Source organism: Triturus cristatus, chromosome 2_1, assembly GCF_964204655.1.
Source record: "Triturus cristatus chromosome 2_1, aTriCri1.1, whole genome shotgun sequence".
NCBI lineage: Eukaryota > Metazoa > Chordata > Amphibia > Caudata > Salamandridae > Triturus > Triturus cristatus.
The window spans coordinates 79,926,478-79,948,604 of NC_140581.1; the positions used below are offsets into that span (position 1 = coordinate 79,926,478).

General features: G+C 47.6%; 1 protein-coding gene across 1 annotated transcript in view; it reads left to right on the plus strand.

The window, feature by feature from the left end:
• LOC146863782 (uncharacterized) overlaps window positions 1-11,729 on the plus strand; it is a 184,322-nt gene extending 172,593 nt beyond the window's left edge. Inside the window, exons 3-4 of the mRNA XM_085636771.1 lie at window positions 7,770-9,485; window positions 11,197-11,729. Coding sequence (XP_085492897.1) covers window positions 7,770-9,485; window positions 11,197-11,729 — 2,249 coding nt within the window. The remainder of the gene's footprint in view (window positions 1-7,769; window positions 9,486-11,196) is intronic.
• The last annotated feature ends 10,398 nt before the right edge of the window (window positions 11,730-22,127 follow it).

Sequence of the window (22,127 nt, forward strand, 5' to 3'; positions counted from 1 at the left end):
GTTTGGAGTACTGTAACTAAGGCCTCCCATGCTCTTGCTGCTTCTTGCGCCCTCTCATTATTAGTACGGACGGCTTGTTGAAACTTGAATGTACCCTCACTCTGTGCCCACTTGAGAAATTCAACTCGCCATCTCTCCATACTAGGCCCTCTACGTGCTTTCCAATGCATAGTGATCTCCTGTTTAGCCAAAACAAGGCCCAGATCTAGGAATTTGTTGGTCACCTTTGTTTTAGCAGTATGGGGGAACTAATGCAGCAAGAAAACACCTGGTTCCGGTCCTAATGTCTGGTCAGTGATGTTATATAAGAGATCCAGCAACTCCTCCCAATATGTTCCCAGTTTTGCACAGGTCCACATCATATGCAGAAAATCCGCCCCCTCTAAATCGCACCGCAGGCATTGAGCAGTTGTCGCCCCGAAATATTGGTTAAGTTTCGCCGGCGTTAAATATGCTCTATGCAGAACATAAAAATGTATCAGTTGAAACCTGGCGTTTCTCGTGCTCTTCCAGGCCCGCCTAATCAGCTGAGCCCATGTCTTTTCAGGTATGTCTCTGGCAAGATCCCCTTCCCATTTCTCTATCAACGCTCACAATGGTTCCAAGTTTTCCGTTGCCATTCGCTTGTAGAGGCACGTAATAGCCTTGAAGGTCCCTGCGGCCATTACTACATACTGGCATGCCATTGAGGTTCGTGGTTCCGATAACCCCACCCGCCAGTGGCGTTGGATGGCGGAGATGAGCGCCGAGTGCAGCAAGTAATCCCCACGGGGGAGACCAAATCTATGCTGTAGCACCTGGAACGACAACAGAGTTTCGTTTTCATAAAGATCTCCTAGCATTTGTAACCCCAGGTCCTCCCAAGCAGCCAATGCCATCCAATCCCCTCCATGCGGAAGGGCCGTGCACATACCCAGTGGGATCTCCGGGGGGCATACGGGCGGAGGGGGTAAATCCGGCTCAGCGCTGGCTCCTGTTCCAGCACATCCTCAATGTGTGTTCCTCGGCCGTGAGGGGTTCAAGCCGCATCTTCTGCTGGAGGACTATGAAGGACAAGATATAGCGCGGGACCCAACGACCCTCCGGGCCCCGAAATTCCCATGCCACAGCCTGTGTGAGCCATTGTAGCTGAGCTGCCAAATAATACCACTCAAAACCTGGTGCCACCATACCCCCGTCTGCCCTTGGCCGTATCATTGTAGCCATCGCCACTCGCCTCCTGCCAGTCCCCCAAATAAATCCACCGGCCAGAGATCAGAGCTGTCGAAAGATGGAGCCCGGCACCCAGATCGGCAATGTCCGAAAATAATACAATAACCGAGGCAGTGCTACCATCTTCAGGAGCGCCACTCACCCCGCTACCGATAGCGGCAGCGTGCTCCAGAATGCCATGCTGCTCCTGAGTCTCCGTATGGGCCGATCTAAATTCCCCTCCAACAGATCCTCGGGGGCATGGTAAATGTTGGTGCCCAAGTAAGACAAACAATTGGGCTCCCAGCGAACACCCTCCAGCTGGAGGGGGCGCATCCTGTCCGGCATCACCGGAAACAAGCAAGTCTTTGCCCAATTCACCCTCATTCCTGAGTGTTGTCCGAACATATGGAGCAGATGTTTTGCGCCCTCCAAAGCCTCCGAGGTGTTCGCTAAAAACACTAGCTAAAAACATTAACATTAGCGTATAGAGAGATAAATTGCATGGCCCCTCGCAGGTACAGGCCAAGGTAGTGCTGTCCCAGTCGGGCGTGGGAGGCCAAAGGTTCAATGGCCAAGGCGAATAATAGCGGAGAGAGCGGGCAACCCTGTTGCGTACCCCGCCCTATTTGGCAGGCCACAGATATCGTCACTCCCGTCCGCACGCGCGCCGTTACCGATCTTTAAAGAAGCTCCGTCCATCCCACGAAAGTCTCCCCAAGTCCAAATGCATGTAGGATTTGGTACAAATATGGCCCACTCCAGCCTATCAAACGCCTTCTCAATATCAACAGAGAGAACCGCTGTATCAGGCGCATCACTGTGGTCCTCTCCCAGGATCCGTAGTAGGCGTCGGACGTTGGTCGCGGTAGTTCGCTTCGGGATGAAACCCGCCTGGTCACTATGGATCAGATGCGTCATATAGGGCAGGAGCTGGGTCGCCAAGACCCTGCTTAAAATCTTGTAATCCGTCGTCAACATGGATATCGGGCGGTATGCCGATCTGGATAACGAATCCCTCCCTGGTTTCAACAACGGGACAATGATAGCCTCCCGAGTAGAAGCCGGCAATCTCCCCAGTTCCTTGGCTTCTCGATAGAGTGCTTGAAGCTTGGGGGCTAGGGTATCAACATACGTCGAATAAAATTCTATCGGCAGTCCATCAGCCCCTGGGTTTTTTTTACGCGCCATGATTTTTATCGCATTGCGTATTTCACCCTCTTTGATTTCCCGACCCAGTAGCTCCCCTTGGTCTTCCTCAATGCACAGCAATCGCAACCCAGTTAAAAACTCACTCGGGCCTTGCAACTTACTTTCGTAGAGCTCCGCATAGTACGTAAGGAACATCCCATTAATCCCGTGTTGGGTACATTTAAGTACCCCCTCTGAGGTAGCCCAAGCCAGGATGGGTGTGCCCCTCGGAGCCGGGTTCGCCAACCACGCCAAAAGAGAGCACACCATATCCCTTTCCGTGTGTGCCTTCACTAAATACTCCTTGTAGTCGAAGCAACGTAATCGCTCCACCTGCTGCGCTACGGCTTCACGTGCAGTTGTAACTTCATCCCGCATATCTGGGTCCCCAGGGTATGCCCTTTCTGCACAACGTAATCTTTGCTCTTTCCTTTCTATATCTCGCAGCAGAATTTTGCGCACCCCTACCGCTTTAGTGATACATAAACCCCGTATCACCACTTTAAACGCATCCCACTCCAAGCCCAAGGTCGACGCAGTCCCCTCGTTCTCAAGGAGGTAGCGCTGTATACCCTCCCGCACCTCAGTGCGAAACACCGGGTCCTCCAAAGCTTCCGGGCGTAGGCGCCAGGTGGGGATAGCAGGCCGCTCCCAAGACCACTTCAACACCAGCAGTAGGGGATTATGATCCGAGATTGTCCTTGCCAGGTACTCACTACACCGCACCAACGCATGAACATCTGGGCAACACAACACCGCATCCAACCACAAATGCAAGTCATGCAGGGAGGAATAGTAAGAATAATCCCGCTGCCCGATATGTTGTAAACGCCATGTATCTATCAGTCCCCATTCTGCCTGCCAATCTCTTCGGAGTTTTGCAAGTTTATGTAATGGCGCCTGGGGTAACGGTGGGTGTGACCTATCTAGCTCAGTATCAGCAACAGAATTAAAGTCTCCCCCCAATAACACGGAGCCCGTAAGGAAGGACAACAGTTTCCCAGATAAGGTAGCAAAATATGATTTCTGGTCTACATTAGGGGCATACACACTGCACAACGTTACATCTCTCCCGTCCAGGCGTCCCATAACAGCTACATATCTCCCTTCGGGATCCACTAGCTGCCTGGTCAGCTGAAAAGGAACGCCCGCCCACAACCAAATCAATACTCAAAAGCGGAGTACGTGGTACAGAAAAGCTGCCCCCTCCAGCGGTGTTGTAAGGCATGGCCTTCAGCACTGTCTATGTGGGTTTCCTGGAGAAAGGCTATTTGTACCCCTTTTCGAACCAAATAAGCATGCACTTTATGTCTTTTCATCATCGTATGCATCCCCCGTACATTCCACGTAAAACATTTTAATTCAGGTAACAGCCCCATTATTCAATTTACCCTTGTTACTCAACTGCACTCTCTGGTGCGGCGCACCGGCGGTGTGAGCTGCCCCAAAGTCAACAACAACCCAAAATCCCCCAACTCCCCACCCCAGAACAGGCTCTAAACATCTAGCACCCATCCAAACAATCTACTTATAGTCCCTCTGGCAGCTACCAGAGAGTCGCCCTAGGGGCGAAACTAAGGGGGAGAACTTGACGCCAGGAAGAACCCGGCCTGTAGCCTGCATTCGGGCGCCTAACCCATCTATAAAAAAATCGTCAGTCCTCCCCAGAAGGGACCCCCCGACAAGGGAGAACCCCCCCCCCCCCGGATATCCACATATCCAAAACTCACCCCTCATCCCAATCGGTAAATCAGCCAACGCCCTCTCGCCTCCCCCCCCCAGCAAGCAACATCAGGTCCAGCTGGCCCCTCTTACTAGATACTGCTGAAGTTCAGGCGTCAACAATCTCATCAGCTGGCCCCGGAGTAATGTGCGGCAGAGCCACACTTCCTTCATCCGTTCCATCAGAATCTGTCTCCACTGATCCTTTTTCAGAGTCTGTCAATCTCAACGGTGCCGTGCCGCCTGCCTGCGAGATCTCTGTCACGGCCTGTAGTGCTGCTGACTTTTCTCGCTCTGTCTGAGCAATAGAGGGCATCCGCGTCTCCGAGCGTCGCCTCCTAGGGCGCCTTACACGGCGCGGCTGTGGAGCCTCCTCTTCCCGTCCACCTGCGATCCCTGCTCCGGTCGTTCCTGCTCGGTAGGTTTCCAACCAACTCCATGCCTCGCCTGGACCAGTATGAAAGAAAGTTTTGCCATCCAACGAGATCCGTAGTCGTGCCAGGAACATCAGGGAGTATTGAATGCCTTCTTCCCGGAGGGCCTTCTTGACCTCCAGGAACGAAGCTCGGTGGCGCTGGACCTCAAAGGTGTAGTCTGGGAAGAGCGATACACTGCTGTTATCTACTTTATACGGGCTAGCCGTACGTGCTTTATGTAGCAGAAGGTCCCTGTCTTTATAATGGAGCAGTCAGGCCACCACGGGCCTGGGAGGCCTCCCAGGAGCTTGCCGTCGGGCTGGGACCTGTGCGCCCTCTCCAGAGTGTAGAATGGCGATAGGCCCTCCAGGGCTACCTCAGTGCGCAGCCACTGTTCCAGATAGTCTGTCAGATTGTCACCTTCAATTTTCTCTGGAAGGCCCACTACACGTATGTTATTCCGCCGATTACGCCCCTCAGCATCTTCAGCTCTCCTCTCCAGTGCTTGAAGCCTGCGGGTGACATCAGGCATTTGAACATCCAGCGCCATCTGCAATGGCTGCAAGACCTCCAGTGTAGTCTCAGCTTGCTTCACATGGTCCACAAGCTTTGCATGATCGGCCCGCAGGAGACCCAGTCCCAGTGACACCTGAGCAATGTCCTGCTGGAGTGCTTCTTTCGTATCCGTGATAGCGCGGAGGATCTGGTCCACCTGCTGTTGCATCAGTCCCTCAGGGTGCGACTCAACTACGTCCTGCGGCCTCTGTTCCAGTGCTCCATTATCCGGCTCTGGGTGCGTACTTCCCTGTCGGCCTCGCGGTTTCCCCATGGTTGCAGATCCTCCGGGGTTCCAGCTCTAGTCACACCTTCCTGTGTCCTCTGCGACCCAGCAGTATAAATCCTCCCAGCCATCAGGGATCCAGACACAACAGGCCTCTAAACTCTTCTCTCCAACTCGCCTCCAGGGGAGCCTTCCAAGGTCTCAGTTCTGGACGGGGGACCCCTCCGAGCAGCCACCGCCCATTAAATTATGCTATTCCTGAGCGAAATTGTCCCACTTCCACTAAGTTCACTTTGACCCGAGTCTCAGTACCCAAGTTGCTGACAATACAGTGGGGTTCACCACGCGGCACTTTCAAAATCCGGTTATGAGGAGCCCTGGTGCACAATCGACTGGGTTGCGCAGCCGTCCACGTCCTTCAGCCCAGAACTTTCGAGGCGCCTCAACAAACATCGGGTCTGTCCACTTATGAACCGCACCACTCTCAGCTCCCAGCGTCAGCGCTATCAGTCAATCTCCTGCCTCCGATCGGTGCCACCGGCCACGCCCCATCAGGTCAAGGCGACCCCCCGCAGCTAAAGGTCCGCAGTGCTGCACAGTGCTTCTCCTGTCTTCACCTTTACGTGGCGCAGTGCAGGGCCGCCTTACAGGCGAATCCAACCTCAATCTTCAGGGGGCGACCCCGCCAGGTACTCATCACCGGGTCCAGGGGTCCATCAGAATCTGTTCAGGGACATTTCTCTTTATTGCCCAAGAATGTCGTCAGAAAAGTCCTTAAGACCTCGTGGCTGCGCTCCAATGAGTATGGTGCATCGCAGTCGCTCCCTCTGTGATTGTCCTGGACACCTGATTAGCTAGTGCCCGTGCCCACCACCCCTAGCTTCCAGTAGGGGCTGATAGGTCAACAGTTAATGCTGCCGCTCCCCAAAAGCGATGGTCTGCAGTGCCAGCCACAGATCACATCATGCCCCCTATCACGTTGCACGATCCCAGCCTCTAAGCTTGCCGCTGAGGAAACAGTGCCTGTGCGGGCGATGGCTGGGTTTCAATGCACATCTCCAGCATCAGCGCAGCGCAGCGCCGCAGGGTCACAAAACCATACCTCAGCACTCCCGCTGCTCATCATGCGATCCTCCGGGCCGTCTTCTCCGAGTCCTCTATCAGTGGCGACACACAGATCCACCGCTCTCGTCGTCCGCGGTGAGGCCCCAGAGTACGCGCCCTGCGTGTGCCGCCCCCCCGGGTTGGGGAAGCGCACTTTCCTCAAGCCGGTATTCAAAGGCGTATTAACGTCGGAGCTTCACGCACATTGGAGTCGCTTGGCAGTCTCTGAAGCACCCGCACCACAGCAGACGCAACTTCCAGCCCCAGGTGCATCAGCATCGCCTGCAAGCCGCAGCCACCATAGTTACACTTCTGAATGCAGGGCGTTGAGGGACAAGGCTCACCCCACAGGTTCAGTCCACCGCAGTCATGAGGGGGAAGCGCATATTCCCCTCAGATCGCCGTTTCTCCTCGCGATCCGGTCGCGCACCATTCATTAGGTCCGGGAGGCGGGCGCCATTTTACGATCACGCAGACCAGGTCTCAGCTTTTCCCGAGCTCATCGTCGGCGCCCAGAGGCAGCGGGAGCCTGGGTCACTCGCAGAGTGGGTCCAGGCCTCCAAGGAGGCCCACCCCGGGGTCACTGGTAGAACAATCCGGCGCTCAGAGCAGGATAACTGGCGAGGAGTACTCGGCTCACGCGACCGTCTCCATCGGCGTCTAAGCCACGCCCCCCGAGCCAGGCACCTTCTTAAAGAAAGGAAAATTATAAGGTATTAGGATAGGCGTTAAGAGCAATGATGGTGGGAGCTGGTGTCCACAGTACGTCAGGAGTGAGAGAGAGAGGTAGAGAGAGAGAGACAGAGAGAGAGAGTTTGTTGTCTAGTAAAGGTGCTGTGTTTTCTAGACAAGAGAAGGCCATTGCCTCAGTTGACCAATTGAACAAAAATATCCAGTGAGTGCTTTGTTGTCCCCAAATATATTATTCATTAATTTAGCAATAGGGATGGGCCTTGGAACAAGTGATATGCTCCTTGCACCTTCAAGAAAGAGCATATGGTTGAAGAAAAACAGAAAAGGTTAGAATGAAAAGTAGAAAGACAGAGGGGAAAGGGAAGAAACAAAGAGGTAAAGAGGGACATATCTAAAGGGTAGAGGCGTAAACTGCAGAGAAGCAATACATTGCTTTCATTTGTTTCACCTCCTAGGCTTGTTCCAACAACCACAGAAGGTTGCAATGGATAATTGAACGATGAAATCATGTCTCTTTCAAGCATTTCCAAATTATTGCATTTTTTTTTCAATGAACCTGCAAATGTCAGACTCCATTATGATTAAAATCGTACATTAGCGAAAAGTTAACAAATATAAAGTTGATCATTTATTACTTACACTGTTATATTCTTATATATTTTCCTTGTCAGGGACTGCAGCTGCGAATCCAGATAATATATCAGAGACTGGCAAGGCAGAAACACCTCATGTGAGAAATTACCAATATTTTCAGCCGCTAGTGAATAATGAAGGGCATTGTTTTTCTACCAGAAAGCAACCACAACTCTGCAAGATTCAAACGAAGGGAGAATTACTTGACAGGAGGGAGAATATTACACAACAACAATGGACTCAAGAAGCTAGGTCTGAGAGAGCTGGGAGAAAGCAGAATTATACGCAGCTGTGGCAAGCTGACGGAGAGGCTTCCCCTCCAAAACAGCCACATTCCATCCAGAGGTGGAAGATTGAAGAAGGGGTAGACATGTCGGGCAGAAAGCAGCAATCCTTACAGCGATGCGATACTGAGGAAGGAGAACGGCATGTCATTCAACGGTGGAAGATTGAAGAAATCAAAGACATGTCTGGCAGAAAGCAACACTTCATACAACGATGGAAGATTAAAGATGGGAAGAGGTTATCTCCCAGGTATCGAAAGCAATCTATGCAACAGTTGAGGACTGAAGATGGATGGGACATATCTGAAAGAGATCATCTTCACACCACTCAGATGATGAAGGTTGGAAAAGCAGAAGAAATGTCTTCGGTGGCTCCTAATCCTCCAAGACAACCATTGGAAACTCAAGAAAGGGAGGCAGCATCTGCCTGTAACTCTCAATCCTTCAAGGGAGGGTCGATGAATGAAGAACGAGAGAAAGCATCTGCCCAGGGACATCAGCAGCCTTTGGCATGGGAGAAGTCTACCAAACCAGAAGAGAAGACATCCTGTAGGGAGCATCATCAAGTCCTGTACCTGCTGAAGGCTGAAAAGGGGGAGCATATATCTGCCGGGGACAGTCAGAACGTCTTGGACCGGGTGAAGGTTAATGAAGAAAAGCACACCTCTCGGCTCCCCATGTATCTCCTGAATGTTAAAGAATTTAAGTGGGCACCTGCTATGGAGCATCAGCACTTTAGAGACGTGCTGCACATTGAAGAAGCGAAGCAGACATCAGCAATGAAACATCAGCACTTAAAGGACTTGGTGCACAATGAAGAAAGGATACAGATGTCTGCCACAGAGTATAGGCACTCGATGGACTTACCAGAGGATGTAAAAGGAGCTCAGAAACCTGCTATGGAACATCAGCATCCAGTGTATTTGGCTACGTTTGTAGAAGGGAAGCTGACATCTACAGAAGGCCTGCAGCCCATGGACTTAGACAAAGATGTGAAAGAGTTGCAAACACCTGCTACAGAGCACCAGCATCCTATGGATTTGGTGAAGTATGCAAGAGGGAAGGAGACACCTGCTATGGAACATCAGCACCACATGGACTTGGTGACATATGTAAAAGAGGAGGGGACACCTGCTGTGGACCAAAAATCAGCAGCTAAAATCGAGATGGCACCAGCCACAGAACGTGAGCATCCCATCGATTTGTTGAAGGATGCAGAGAGGGAAAGTGCAACTGCCAGACACAACAAGCTCCCTGGAGACAAGGTTAAGGTTGCAGAACGGAAGCAGACAACTGCCACAGACCATCAGCATCATATACATTTAATAAAGGTTGAAGGAGGGGAACAACCACCTCGAAAGGACCAGCAGCGCTCCAAGCACCAAGTGAAGATGAAAGGATGTGAGAAGTATTCCCCAAGGCACTGCCCTAATCCTGGGAACGTTGAAAATATGAAGGAATCCACTGCAGGTAAGGTGTGCATTGGCTAAACAGAAGAATCATCAGTAATTAGCTAATTTATATAATGAGGGTGTTAAATAGTGTTGCAGTCATATAAATATCCAGGGCTGCAGAGGCCAGAATAAAAAACCTTTCATAAAGCAACCAGTTGGACACCCTGTTTTAACCACTCCTGTTCTTAACATACACAATAGATATTAGGAATGAAAAGGGTTTCCCTATTTTTCATAAATAGCAGAACTTTCAAATGCTGTGACTCCATATTAAAACAGAAATGCTTCTGATAAGTATTTTTATTTCAATAGCATGGCATTCCCAATGCTAGTAACTGCATTCACTAGATGTCTGTACTGTAAATAATAGGGAACAACATCGGAGAGCAGCTTTCTCAAGAACCTAGAGTCGTAAGACAAGCTACCAGGATTTAGAGCAACTGAGAGTAGGGAAAGATAACTGCACTAGTTGCCAACCAGAATTGTCTTTCTTATGTGACCTACCTCAAAATAGCAGTCTGTTTGGGAGCAGTGTAAAGAATTGTTTCTTCTAAACTTGAGATAACCACCTGATTAAAGTTTCTGATGGATATATCTGCCTCTGGATTCCTCACCTTTTGAATGACCCCTGCGCCAGCATTCCACGGAAACTTTTTCTTAGCTGTCCCATGTTGACAAGGATTTCGCAATGGCATGGCTCCGCTTGCGACAACGTATGACCTCATCGGAGCCATAAGAAGACCTCATCGGTGTGCTGACGGCAGATCCCTTTTTTCTGCGCCGTCAAGGTGTAAGGGTTTATTCAAGGACTCTCCGTTTTTTCTGGGTTTAACTTTATTAATAGATTTGTTCGTGTTGCAGTGGAAATGGGTACTTCGAAGAGATCAGGTTTCAAGCCCTGCAGAGAGTGTGGGGATCGTAATTCCATCACAGATCCCCATGAAGACTGTCTGTGGTGTCTCTCTTCGGACCACGATGTTGAAAGGTGTTCGTTCTGTCGGAGGATGAACCCAAAGACGTTAAGGAGCGAGAGCCGAAACTCTTGATGGCCCATGCGAAAGAAGAGAAGAGAGGTCGCAAGAGGTCCAAGTCGTCCACTTCGCATGCTTCGAAGTTGAGGAAGCACAAGAAAAAGAGAAGACATGGGTCTTGACGTTGGTCTTCGAAAGGCAGGTCATCGAGATCGACCTCGCCTGTGAATCAGTGTCATGAAAAGGATGCCGTCTCACCGTCGCCTTCACCTTCTCCACAGGCGACTCCAGCCCATACTCCGGTGTCAGGGTATTCACCGACGCCTATTTTCCGGCTCTGAGAGAATCTTCTCAGGTGCCTGCGGCTTTGCCTGTGCCGTCTCCGGTTTCTCCAGCACTGCAGCCTCAACCCCCTGTAAGGCCTCATTTGGAACAGGACCAAGGGGCGCCGGATTCTTATCCTCCTTTTCCAGGACCCGGAGTGGATCCACGCATTTCCTGAATGCGATGTTTGGCATGTTTGCCGAGGCATCCTACCCTACGGTTCGACGTCTGGCCCCGTGGGTCTGTTTGCTTTCAATTTGGGTATTCCCCACCAGTATGCCCAGACACCTTTTGTGCCTTTTATAGCATCGACTCCGTCATGGCAGTTTCTGGCGCTGACGTTTTTGACTCCAATACCTCAGTCACCAGCACCGTCTGGCATCGGACCGATGTCATCCTGGATTCGATCAGCGCCATTGCCTGCTTCGTAAGGGTCTTCTTCAACACCGGCACTGTTGTCACCCTCGCCACGGCTGGCGCCGTCGCCGATCCCGAAGCAGCATTCCAGGAGGGAAGCGCAGAGACTGCTGGAGGAAGAGGAGTACCAGCAAGAGCATGAGGAAGGGGAGATCCTCGACTCCGTAGATAACTTCGAAGGTCTGCAGGAGGCCAGTGGCCTGGCTACTTCCCCTGAATGGGAGCTTTCCTCTCCAAAGTCCTTGCCTTCTCAGGATGTTGCCCCTTACAGCACAGTCATCAGGAAGGCTGCTGATCTGTTGGACCTTCAGTTACCCTCAGCTGAGGTGAGGTTGAATTTATTGACTGGGGTTTTGCATTCCCCCTCCTCTACTGTTGAACCTCTGCTGCCTTTTAATGAGGAGTTGACAGAGCCTTTTATGGAGGTGTGGCAGAAACCCTTGTCTGCCCCTGCAGTTTCTAGGTCAGTGGCTAGGCGTTACAAGCCTGCTCCTGGTGATCCAGCCTTTCTTTCTGCCTATCCTTCTCCAGAAAGCTTGGTGGTTTAGGATTTCTGTTCCAAACAGTCTGCATGGTCTTTCCCTACTACCCCGGGGGATAGAGACTTGAAGAAACTTGAACAGTCGGCCAAAAAGGTGCTCTCCTCAGCAAGTATGGCTCTTAAATCTACAAATGCCACATGTTTGCTAGGGAGGTACATTCATGCACTGATTCATGCTACTGCAAGATCCTTGGGCCTGCAGTTCCAACCTAGGGGCCATGGTTACAAAAGGTATCGAGGCTTCGGGAAGGTGGCTTCCTTTCAAGGCTGTCAACAGCCACAGCAGCAACAACAGCAGAATCCTTTTTACAAATCATACAGAGGGAAGGGTAGGGGCTGTCTGTGAGGAGGTTCTTGACTTCAGTATTCCTCCTCCTCCTCCTCTCCTGCTCCCACCACCGGTACCGCGGGAAAGCAGCTCTAGATACCCCATCTTGGAGCATGCTGGTCCTGTAGGGGGCTGGGTGTCCCTTTTTCCACAAGTTTGGAAATCAGTTACTTTGGGCCATTGGGTTTTGAATCTTTTGGAAAATGGGTACACCCTACCTTTTCAAGAGTTTGCACCTCCTTACCCTCCTCGCCATGGATGGTGTTCAGAGGACCATTTGCTGCTTTTTCAGCAAGAGGTTCTGGCCTTGTTGCAGAAAGGTGCGATAGAGGTGGTTTTGGAGCAGGAAACGGATCAGGGATGCCACTCCTAGTATTTCCTGATTCCCAAGAAGGACGGTCGGTTGAGACCGATCCTGGACCTCAGGGTTTTGAATTTTTACCTCAAGCAGGAGAAATTCCAAGATGTTGACCCTAACTCAGGTTCTTCTAGTGCTGCAGCATGAAGACTGGATGGTGTTGATCGACTTGCAAGATGCGTATTTCCACATCCCTATTCTTAAGTCGCATCGGAAGTAGCTCCGGTTTACGGTAGGATCACAACACTACCAGTTTGCGGTCCTTCCTTTCGGTATCACTTTAGCACCTCGGGTCTTAACGAAGGTGATGGCGGTGGTGGCAGCACATCTCAGAAGGTCAGAGATTCCGGTTTCCCCTTATTTTAACAACTGGCTGCTCAAAACAAGGTTGCCAGAAATGGTGCTGCGTCATTTGCAGGTAACAACGGATGTTGTTGTTCAACTTACGCTTGTCGATAAATGTACCCAAATCTCACCTGGTGCCCTCTCAGCGCATAGGGGCAGTTGTGGACAATACTGTGTGTCAAGCTTTTCCGCCTCCACAGAGGATTCTCGACATTCAGGAGATGATTCCTTTGTTTCATGATGGAGCGGTTGTTCCAGTCCTGAAGGTCCTATGCATGCTCGCTTCCTGCATACTGTTGGTCAACCATGCACACCTTCACATGAGGGCACTCCAGTAGTGCCTCCGCAGGCAGTGGTGCCTCCGCAGGCAGTGGTATCAACACAAAGGGGATCTCAGGGAGATGGTCAGGATCTCCAGAGACACTGCAGTGGAGCTGTCTTGGTGGTGTGTTTCAGGCAACGTGTCTCAAGGAAGCCCTTTTCAACCTCCTCCACCGGTGGCCACAGTAATCACGGATGCCTCCACTCTAGGGTGGGGTGCTCATGTGGGGCATCTGGAGATCAAAGGTCTTTGGTCTCCGGAGGAATTGCTGCGCCACATCAACCTTCTGGAATTGTGGGCAATACGTTTGGCTCCCAAGGCCTTTCTTCCGTCCCTTCATGGTCAGTCGATTCAAGTCCTGATGGACAACACTACCGCGATGTGGTACATAAACAAACAGGGAGGAGTAGGCTTGTTTCGTCTCTGCAAAGAGGCTCTGCGGCTCAGGGCCATCAGATTTGTGTGTTTGCAAATCATCTGGCCGGGGTGCTAATTGTGCGTGTGGACAGTCTCAGTCGGCAATACTCAGCCGCCCACGAGTGGAGTCTTCACCCAGAGGTGATTCGCTGCATTGCTGAACCTGTTTCCCACTCGAGAGAACGCGCACTGCCCGTTGTTATTTAGTCTTCAGTATCCGATGCAGGGAGCGTTGTGGGATGCTTTTCATTTGGATTGGAGCTTGCAACTCCTTTACGCGTTTCTTCCCATATCCTCGATTCCTCGGGTTCTGAGGAAGATTCGCCAAGACCGGGCCCAAGTTATAATGATCGCCCCAGATTGGCCAAGTAGGGTGCAGTTTGCAGATCTTATTCTCCTCTCATCACACCCTCCGCTCTGTCTCCCTCTCAGAGCAGACCTCCTCTCACAGTCACTGGGGCAGGTTCTACACCCCCACCTCCAGAAACTGCACCTTCATGCCTGGAGATTGAACGGATGTTGGACATATTAAATTTCATACGTACAAGCACATGGGAAAATAGCACTGCTTTACATTGAATGTCATGTAACCAACAAAATACTGTGCACAAGTGCTCGTGGAGTTTTGTGACGGCACTAGTGACATATGACGTGGTATAGACAGCGGTGGTGGTGGGTGCGACGGAACAAAGTGAAACAAAATTATTTCAACATTTAGGACACCAACGCAATTCAAGGTACAGAAATGTAAGAATTCAATTGGATAGGGTGTCCGTAAGTAGGGGCGCCACAGGTTTCGCTGTGGAAGGCGATGGCGTTTTGGCCTGTAGATATGTTAGGCCATCATCAGGACAGGTTACATTAGTTTAGAGAAGGCAGTGCTGAGGATAGAAGGTATATACATTCCATGAGGGTAAATGCAAATGGTGGACCCAAGAAGGACAGAGGAGAGAGAGATATATCAAGAAATGATTTGGAACAAAGACAGTAAGGTGCTGTAATTGAGGTGTGGGACTACACCGTGGGACGTTAAAAATGAGTACTGCATGTCTAACTGAGAGATAGACGAAGTAGTGTTATAACGTGGAGCCTTTTGGGATTTGAAAACTGCGTGTCTAGTACGTAAATGAAGTGCGTGATAGAGTGGTTAGCTCCCAAGTCAGGTATGGTATGGAGCATAGGAGCTGCGTATCGTGTAATTAACGAGTTAAGCAAGAGAGTGCAAATGCGTGTTGACGTATTGGCCTTAGTAAATGAAGACAAAACCTTAGATATATAAATTCTTCAGATGGAAGAACTTAACTTCCTTCACTATGCCTTGGTCCATATTAGAGCTGTTTGCCCCCCTGTTCTCTGTGAACATGTCGCTCATCTGTCCTCCTGTGAGAAAAAAAGCTGCACTTTCCACATAACTTTTGGGAAAAGCACTGACTCACTGTTCCTCTTCCACCGGACAGAGGTGTGCAACCAGGTGGCTGATGGAATAAAGTAACATTTGAAACTACTCTGAACATTTTAAATGTGGAGTATGACATTGAAGTCCTGTAAACTTTAACTGTAAGTTACAATAATATTCATTTCCTTTTCACAGATGTGGAAAATGTGCATTACATTAACATGAAACAGAGGTCAAACAGGCCTTGGTGATAGAAGAGTAGGGTCAGGGCTAGCTGAGGTCACAATTGGTATCACAAAAATCAAATGTATATGGGGAACAGAGAAATGTGATGGCATTTCTTTTTATAGGAAAAATGGTCTAGCCAAATAATGCCTTAAAAACCTAACAAGCTCCCACATCCCACCTAATCATTATCCTCACAGATGTTTAGAGGATGGTGTCCCCCCTTCTGGTAACCAGGATAAGGCCACTACCCACGTGTATTCTCATACCTCGAGTAGTATTTTAACCTAACAAGCTACCACATCCCACCTAATCATTATCCTCACAGATGTTTAGAGGATGGTGTCCCCCCCCTTCTAGTAACCAGGATAAGGCCGCTACCCACGTGTATTCTCATACCTCAAGTAGTATTTTAACCTAACAAGCTCCCATATCCCACCTATTCATTATCCTCACAGATGTTTAGAGGATGGTGTCCCCCCTTCTAGTAACCAGGATAAGACCACCACCTGAGTGTATTCTCATACCTCAAGTAGTATTATAGCTTGATCCTTTTTTTTTATTTATTTTTTTATTGAGCATGATCTGTAGTATTCATTCAAACAATTTCTTTTAAAAAAACAAAAGAATAAGCTCTTAATAAAACAAAAGTACATCAGAAAAAAGAACAGAATCATTACAGCACAATACATATGCACAGTTGATATAAAAGATTAAGGATACAGAATGGAAATTTACACAGTTTTACATCGTAAAATCATGTCGGTCCTTCTCTTATCAGGGGAGAGATCTTACATTGGAGTACCAGTTGGAGATTGGGGCCCAGATCTGGGTACCCCGGGCTCCAGCTTTCCTACCTCTTGTGCTATATATAGCTATCTCCTGCTTATATGTGGCAAGAAATCGACTAAGCCACATCTGAAAGGTGGGTACATTGGGATCTTTCCAACAAGCCGCCAGAATGATACGAAAGACGGCAGTGCCCAGGAAGACAATCCTCTGTTCCTCCAAACTGTACCCTAAGGATTCGTCATAACCTAGAAGAAATAGGGTAGCGGAGGATCTAAAATTCCGCCCGAATATTTGAGTCCAGAATCCTCCAATCAATGTTTGTAAATTATCTAGTTTCGGACATTCGGCAAACATGTGAATTAAATTTGCCTGTCCCTGTCTACTTCTGGGGCAGCAATCATCTACTCGCATTCCCCAGGTAAAGAGTTTAGCCGGAGTAAAATACAGGTTGTAAATAGTTTTGAAATATTGTGCTTTAAGATTAGGTGCTAAAAATAATGTTGTATAAAGAGTTAGGGAATAGTCGATATCTACATCTGGGTTTCCGAGTTTTTGTGCCCAGGATCTCTCAACACGATCCAAATCGTCATTAGAGGATTGAGAAAATATATCATATAAAGTACCTATCCTAATAGCTCGCTTCTCAATAATAGAAAAAAAATAAAAACTATCTAAATTAATATTAAGTTTAGAGTTGCGGATATTGGTGAAGACTTGGAAATATTTTAGATAATCTGTAGATGGGATATCAAATCTCTGTTGTAGTCCCTCAAAAGATGGAATATCATTCTGTCCAAAAAAATGACCAAGTGTATATATACCTAAATTCTCCCATCTACTAGAGACATTATCTATCAAAAATGATGAAATGATCTTACTGTGCCAAAGAGAGGTGTATCTTGTTATTTTAGGTATACCTAGTTGTTTAGAGGCAAGTTTCCAAATTTTCCATGCGTCTCCAATCACCTTAAACTTGGTCTTTTTGTAATAGGACGCTTCAAGTTGTTTCATAAATAGCCCTTGACACTTATCACCTAATCCAAGTTCAAAAATAGAAGGAATACAGGAGTCTATGTTGGGTAGATTTGCCGGTTTGACTTTAAAGAGAAGGCCCATTTGTTGGAGTAATGTCGCCCAGAGATAAAATGTCAAGTTCGGAATACCAAGACCACCTCTATGTAGGGGGAGGGTTAATAATGGTAATGCTCTCCTTATTTTACCATAGTTCCATATAAATTTAGATATTGTGGAATCAAAGATTTTAATAATGCTACCGTCGGCCATTAATGGAATAGCCCGGAATAGATAAAGTATTCTAGGAAATATGCTCATTTTAATATAATTCGCTCTCCCTATTACTGAAAGATGTAGGTTATCTACCCTCTTAAGATCTGTTTTTACTACCTTGATCAAAGGATCATAATTAAGCCGGTTGATTTCTTTTACCTCAGGAGAAATATTTACACCGAGATAGGTTGCATTTTTAACTTTATAGGGACTGTCATATATAGTATTATTTGTACATAAAACCATGGTTTTGTCTCTATTAAGTGAGTAGCCAGAATAGAATCCAAAAACCTGGGTTATTTGTTCTATTTCTGCTACTGCGTCATCCGGTTTCATTGTAAGCACGGCAATGTCGTCGGCGTATGCCAATATTTTAGTAGAATATGAACCCACCCTAACTGGTTGTATTTGGGGGAGTTAAGAAGCTTTAAAATTAAAGGATTAATTACTAGGGCAAATAATATCGGGGAACAAGGACAGCCCTGCCTAGTGCCTCTTTTTACCTCTATAAACTCTGACTCAAAGCCTTCAATGGATAGTTTAGCCCTAGGGCTGATATACAGGGCTTTTAGGGCTTTGATGAAGCCCTGGCCGAAGTTATTGTATTCCATAATTTCCCATAAAAACCGCCAAGACACTCGATCAAATGCCTTTTCGGCATCGAGTAAGACCATCGACATCTCTCCCCCCGTGGCGCCCATGATGTCAAATAAGGCAATGGCTCTACGGGTATGGTCAGTTGTTCCTCTCCCAGGGATAAAGCCATGTTGCCATGGGGATACCAGATGTTCGATGACCCCCCTCATTCGGTTTGCAAGTATCTTGGAGTATAGCTTTGAGTCAGAGTTTATAAGTGAGATAGGTCTATATGAAGATGGAAGCTGGGGGGGTTTCCCCTTTTTTGGGAATATCGCTACATTAGTGTGTTTCCAAGACTCTGGTGTAGCTGAGTGGTGTTGTATTCCTAGAAACAGGTCCAGTAAATAGGGTAGTATCTGTTTGCCCAACACCTTATATAGCTCTAGGGGGATCTTGTCAGGACCAGCCGCCTTCCCATTAGCTAGGTCCGACAATGCAGTTTCTACTTCTACCATTGTAATCTCTTTCTCCAATTCTTCTCTACCTCCTCGATCGAGTATTCTAGATAGCTCTGGTTCCGGCAACCACTCACTGAGAAAGGTTTTCGTGTCACTTGTAGATAGGTGCTCATTATCATTTTGATATAGTTTTTGGTAATATTTTCGAAAGACATCTACAATATCTTGAGGGGAGGTATATTGTTGACCCTCATATTCGATATTCTTTATTTTATTGTATGTCTCTTTTTGTCTAGTTTTAAGAGCTAATTGCCTTCCTACTTTTTCCCCTGCTTCATAAATTCTACTTCTATTGGCTTGATATATTTCCGCTGCTTTTTGCGTTAGCGAGCTATTAATTTCTGTTTTTAAAATCAATAATTTTTGCAGTGTATCAGAGGTTGATATTCCTTGCTGGATTTGTTTAGCATGTACTATTTCCAGGTTAATAAGTTCCGCATTAAGTTGTTTATTAATACTATCCTGAGTTTTCTTACGGTTAGCTACAAACGCTATAGTCTCTCCTCTAATTACTGCTTAAAACAGTCCCATACACTGAATCTGGGTGCACTATATTGATTACAATCAAAGAAAGATTGAGCAGATGATGTAATATGATTAATATAATCTGGGTTAGTAAAAAGCTTTCGGTCAAATGACCATTGGATATTAGGTCTATTAAAACTATCCAATTCAAAAATTAACGTAAGTGCGTTGTGGTCAGAGATGGTTTTGAGGTCTTTAATTATGTCAATTAGGGCTGTCTTATGTATTGATGTCATAATGTAGTCTAATCGAACATATTTATTATGGGGATAGGAATAATAGGTGAAGCCGTTATCATTCTGCCTCAAAATGTCCCAAGTATCCCTTAAGTCATGACTATCCATCAGACAGGATATTGCCCTATAGACTTTGGGTTTCCGGCCACCATAATTCCGTGGGAGTTTGTTGTTTACTAGTTTTTCAATATTTATGTTAAAATCCCCACACAGGATAAGTGGGCCGGCCCAAGAAGCCAGTTCTAATTCGAGTTCGATAAAGAGTTGTGGGTCATCCAAATTAGAGCCATAGAGTGAACAAATGGTTATATCCAATTCTAGTTGAACCACAACCCACCTACCATGTTTGTCAACAAGTCGGCGTCTAGGACTCCCCAAACCGGGTTTTGCCAAAATAGCGACCCCCCGTGTTTTAGATGTTTGAGATGTTGCTGCAATCAAATTATATCCAGGAATTTTTAATAGATTTTTATCACATCCAGCTATGTGGGTCTCCTGAATACAAAGGATGTCAACAGGGTCCTGACGTAGCAGTTGAAAAAGTTGGGCCCTTTTTCTCCCATCATTGAGACCCGCTACGTTCCAACATCGCAATTTTACTCTCCCCATTCAAAACTGTTCCCCAATGGACCGGTACCATCGATGTTAAATAATTTGCACCACCACCAGCAGACTTTAAATTCAATATTTACATTGTTGTTCCTCTCCCCGTTCTGATTATTCAAAATAATTAATATAGGACTCCAATCGCTTAAGGAAATTAGAGTAACCAAAAAGCCTTTAAAGGTTCTTATGCTACAGATCAAGCTAATTTCTGCATTTTTCCCCCCCCGTTATCCCCTCCCCCTCCCGCTCCCCACAAACCCCTGCGAACCACCCCCCACCCTCCCTCACCCGTAATGTGAGGCAATTAGACTCTATAAGAGTCTTTAGTGATGGAGAGATGCTCCCGGTTTAGACTAACAAAATAACATTGAAAACATAGAAAAAAAAAAAAAAAAAAAGAAAGAAAACAATAAGATAATAAGGAAGATATAAAGAGGCGTATAGAGGCATATAGAAGCATTTAAAGATGAGTTGATCTAATGTATCTTTGTGTCTATATAAAATCTCAGTAATGTCCAATACGCTCTCTATTTTCCTCTCCCTATTCATCAAGTCCAATTTCCATGTTCATTGTTCTCTGTTTTCAGTATTTCTCAACCTCGCTAGTAGACCATTAAGTGAGACTATCTAGAAATTCTTTGGCTTTTATTTCCGAAGTGAAAAATTTGGTCTGGCCATTATATAGAACTTTCAGTTTGGCTGGGTTGTTAAGATAGACTAGTGCTTTCTTCTCCATAAAGGATTTGATAAGTTGTTGCAGGCGCCACCTCCTTTCCACCGTAGTGTGGCAAAAATCCGGTCTCACAAAATAGGAAATGGAGTCCCTAGTCCGTCGAGCTTCTGGCCTGACTCTATCTGAAATAGCTTGTCGAAGAAGAAAGTTTCCAAAAAATACAAGCACTGCTCGTGGATAATTTTCTTGCTTCCTAGTGGGTTTCAAGGTGATTGGAGTTCTATGCACCCGTTGCACCTCAAGCTCCCAGTTCCATGAAGAGAGCTCAGGAAGTGTATCTTTAAAAAGTTGGATGATGAAGGCTCGAATATCAGTACCTTCGATATTTTCAGGTATTCCGAGGACGCGCAGGTTGTTACGTCGTAAGCGGTTCTCCATGTCCTCGAGCTTCCATCTGACATCACTTAATTCTGCTTCATGTAATTCAACTTGTTCCTGTGTGGCTGTAGCCTCTGCCTCATTAATGACTATACGGTCTTCCATTTCTGTCATTCTGGTGTTAAAGGTATTAACTGATCTTGACAATTTACGCACTACACCCTGGACCTTATGTAGAGCTAGTTGTGCTTTACGTCCATCCCTTGATGTCTCTTCTCGATGGGAGGCGATAGCCTGGAGGACTGTATCCATCACCGTGGAGAGCGTAGCATCCTGTTGGTTTGGAGAGCACCGCTGCGTCGGTCGATAGCCGGTGGCATGTTCTTGAGACCCCAATGCAGTAGGGGGGAAGTAATCCCAAGTCAACCCCTGGGCCCTTTTCTTCCGTATGGTAGCTCTTTTATTTTCCCTGGATTCTGCCGTTCTCACCTCGTGGTCACTCTCCGTCTCTGAGCCAGTGTTAGTTTCAATGTCAAGTTCAGAGTCATCTGACCATCTCGCGTCTTCTATCCCTTCTGATATTGAGTAGAAGTCTGAGGGATCCCTGTCAGTGTCGGTAGGATCGGGGGTTATCTCGTCTCTATCGGTTTACTCCTTGCCATCAGGAGCCTCCAGCAAATCTCCCAGATTTTTTGAAGTGGCGCTAAGATCTGCTGTCCCCATATCACTCTGTAGCACATTGCATATAGGCTGGCATTGCAGTATTTGCCCTTCCTGCACAGCCACAGTCATTGTAGTTGTACCGACCGTTGGTATAGTTTCAAGTACTGTTACTGGTGCTGACGCGAGTAAGCCTGCTGAGGTGGTCTGTGTCAATGATGTTAGAGAGGCTAATGAGACAGTAGAAAAAACAGGAGTATCACAAAAGGAAAGATTCTCCATACCTTGTATTCCAGCATTAGGGTCTGCCCCAGCCTTAGAGTCTATTGTTCCTGCCAATGCAGCTGTAGGCTCCTTGTATATCATAGGGCTGTCCTCTCCTATAATTATAGAAGGATTTCTGCTAGTATTCACTATTTCACTGTCCTTGATTATGCCATTCTGATTTTGTCCACTAGGTCCACTAGGTGTCACTATAGACCCAGGAATACCTCTCAAGTTATCCGCGGTTGGAGAAGCTGTTGGTTTCTGTGATGGGAAGACCTGGGTCTGGGCCAGAGCAGACACTGGAGCGGGAGTCCTCCGGAGCAGTTCGATCACGGATGGACCAGATACGGGCGTATTCAGCTGCTGTCTTGTGGCCCCCGCTGATTTTCCGACTCCCGCATCAAGATCTACAACATCGCCGCTGCCCTCCAAACGTGTGCCGCCTCGCTTCGCCGCAAACTCTTTATCTCGAAGAGCCTGCTTCGCTGCTCTG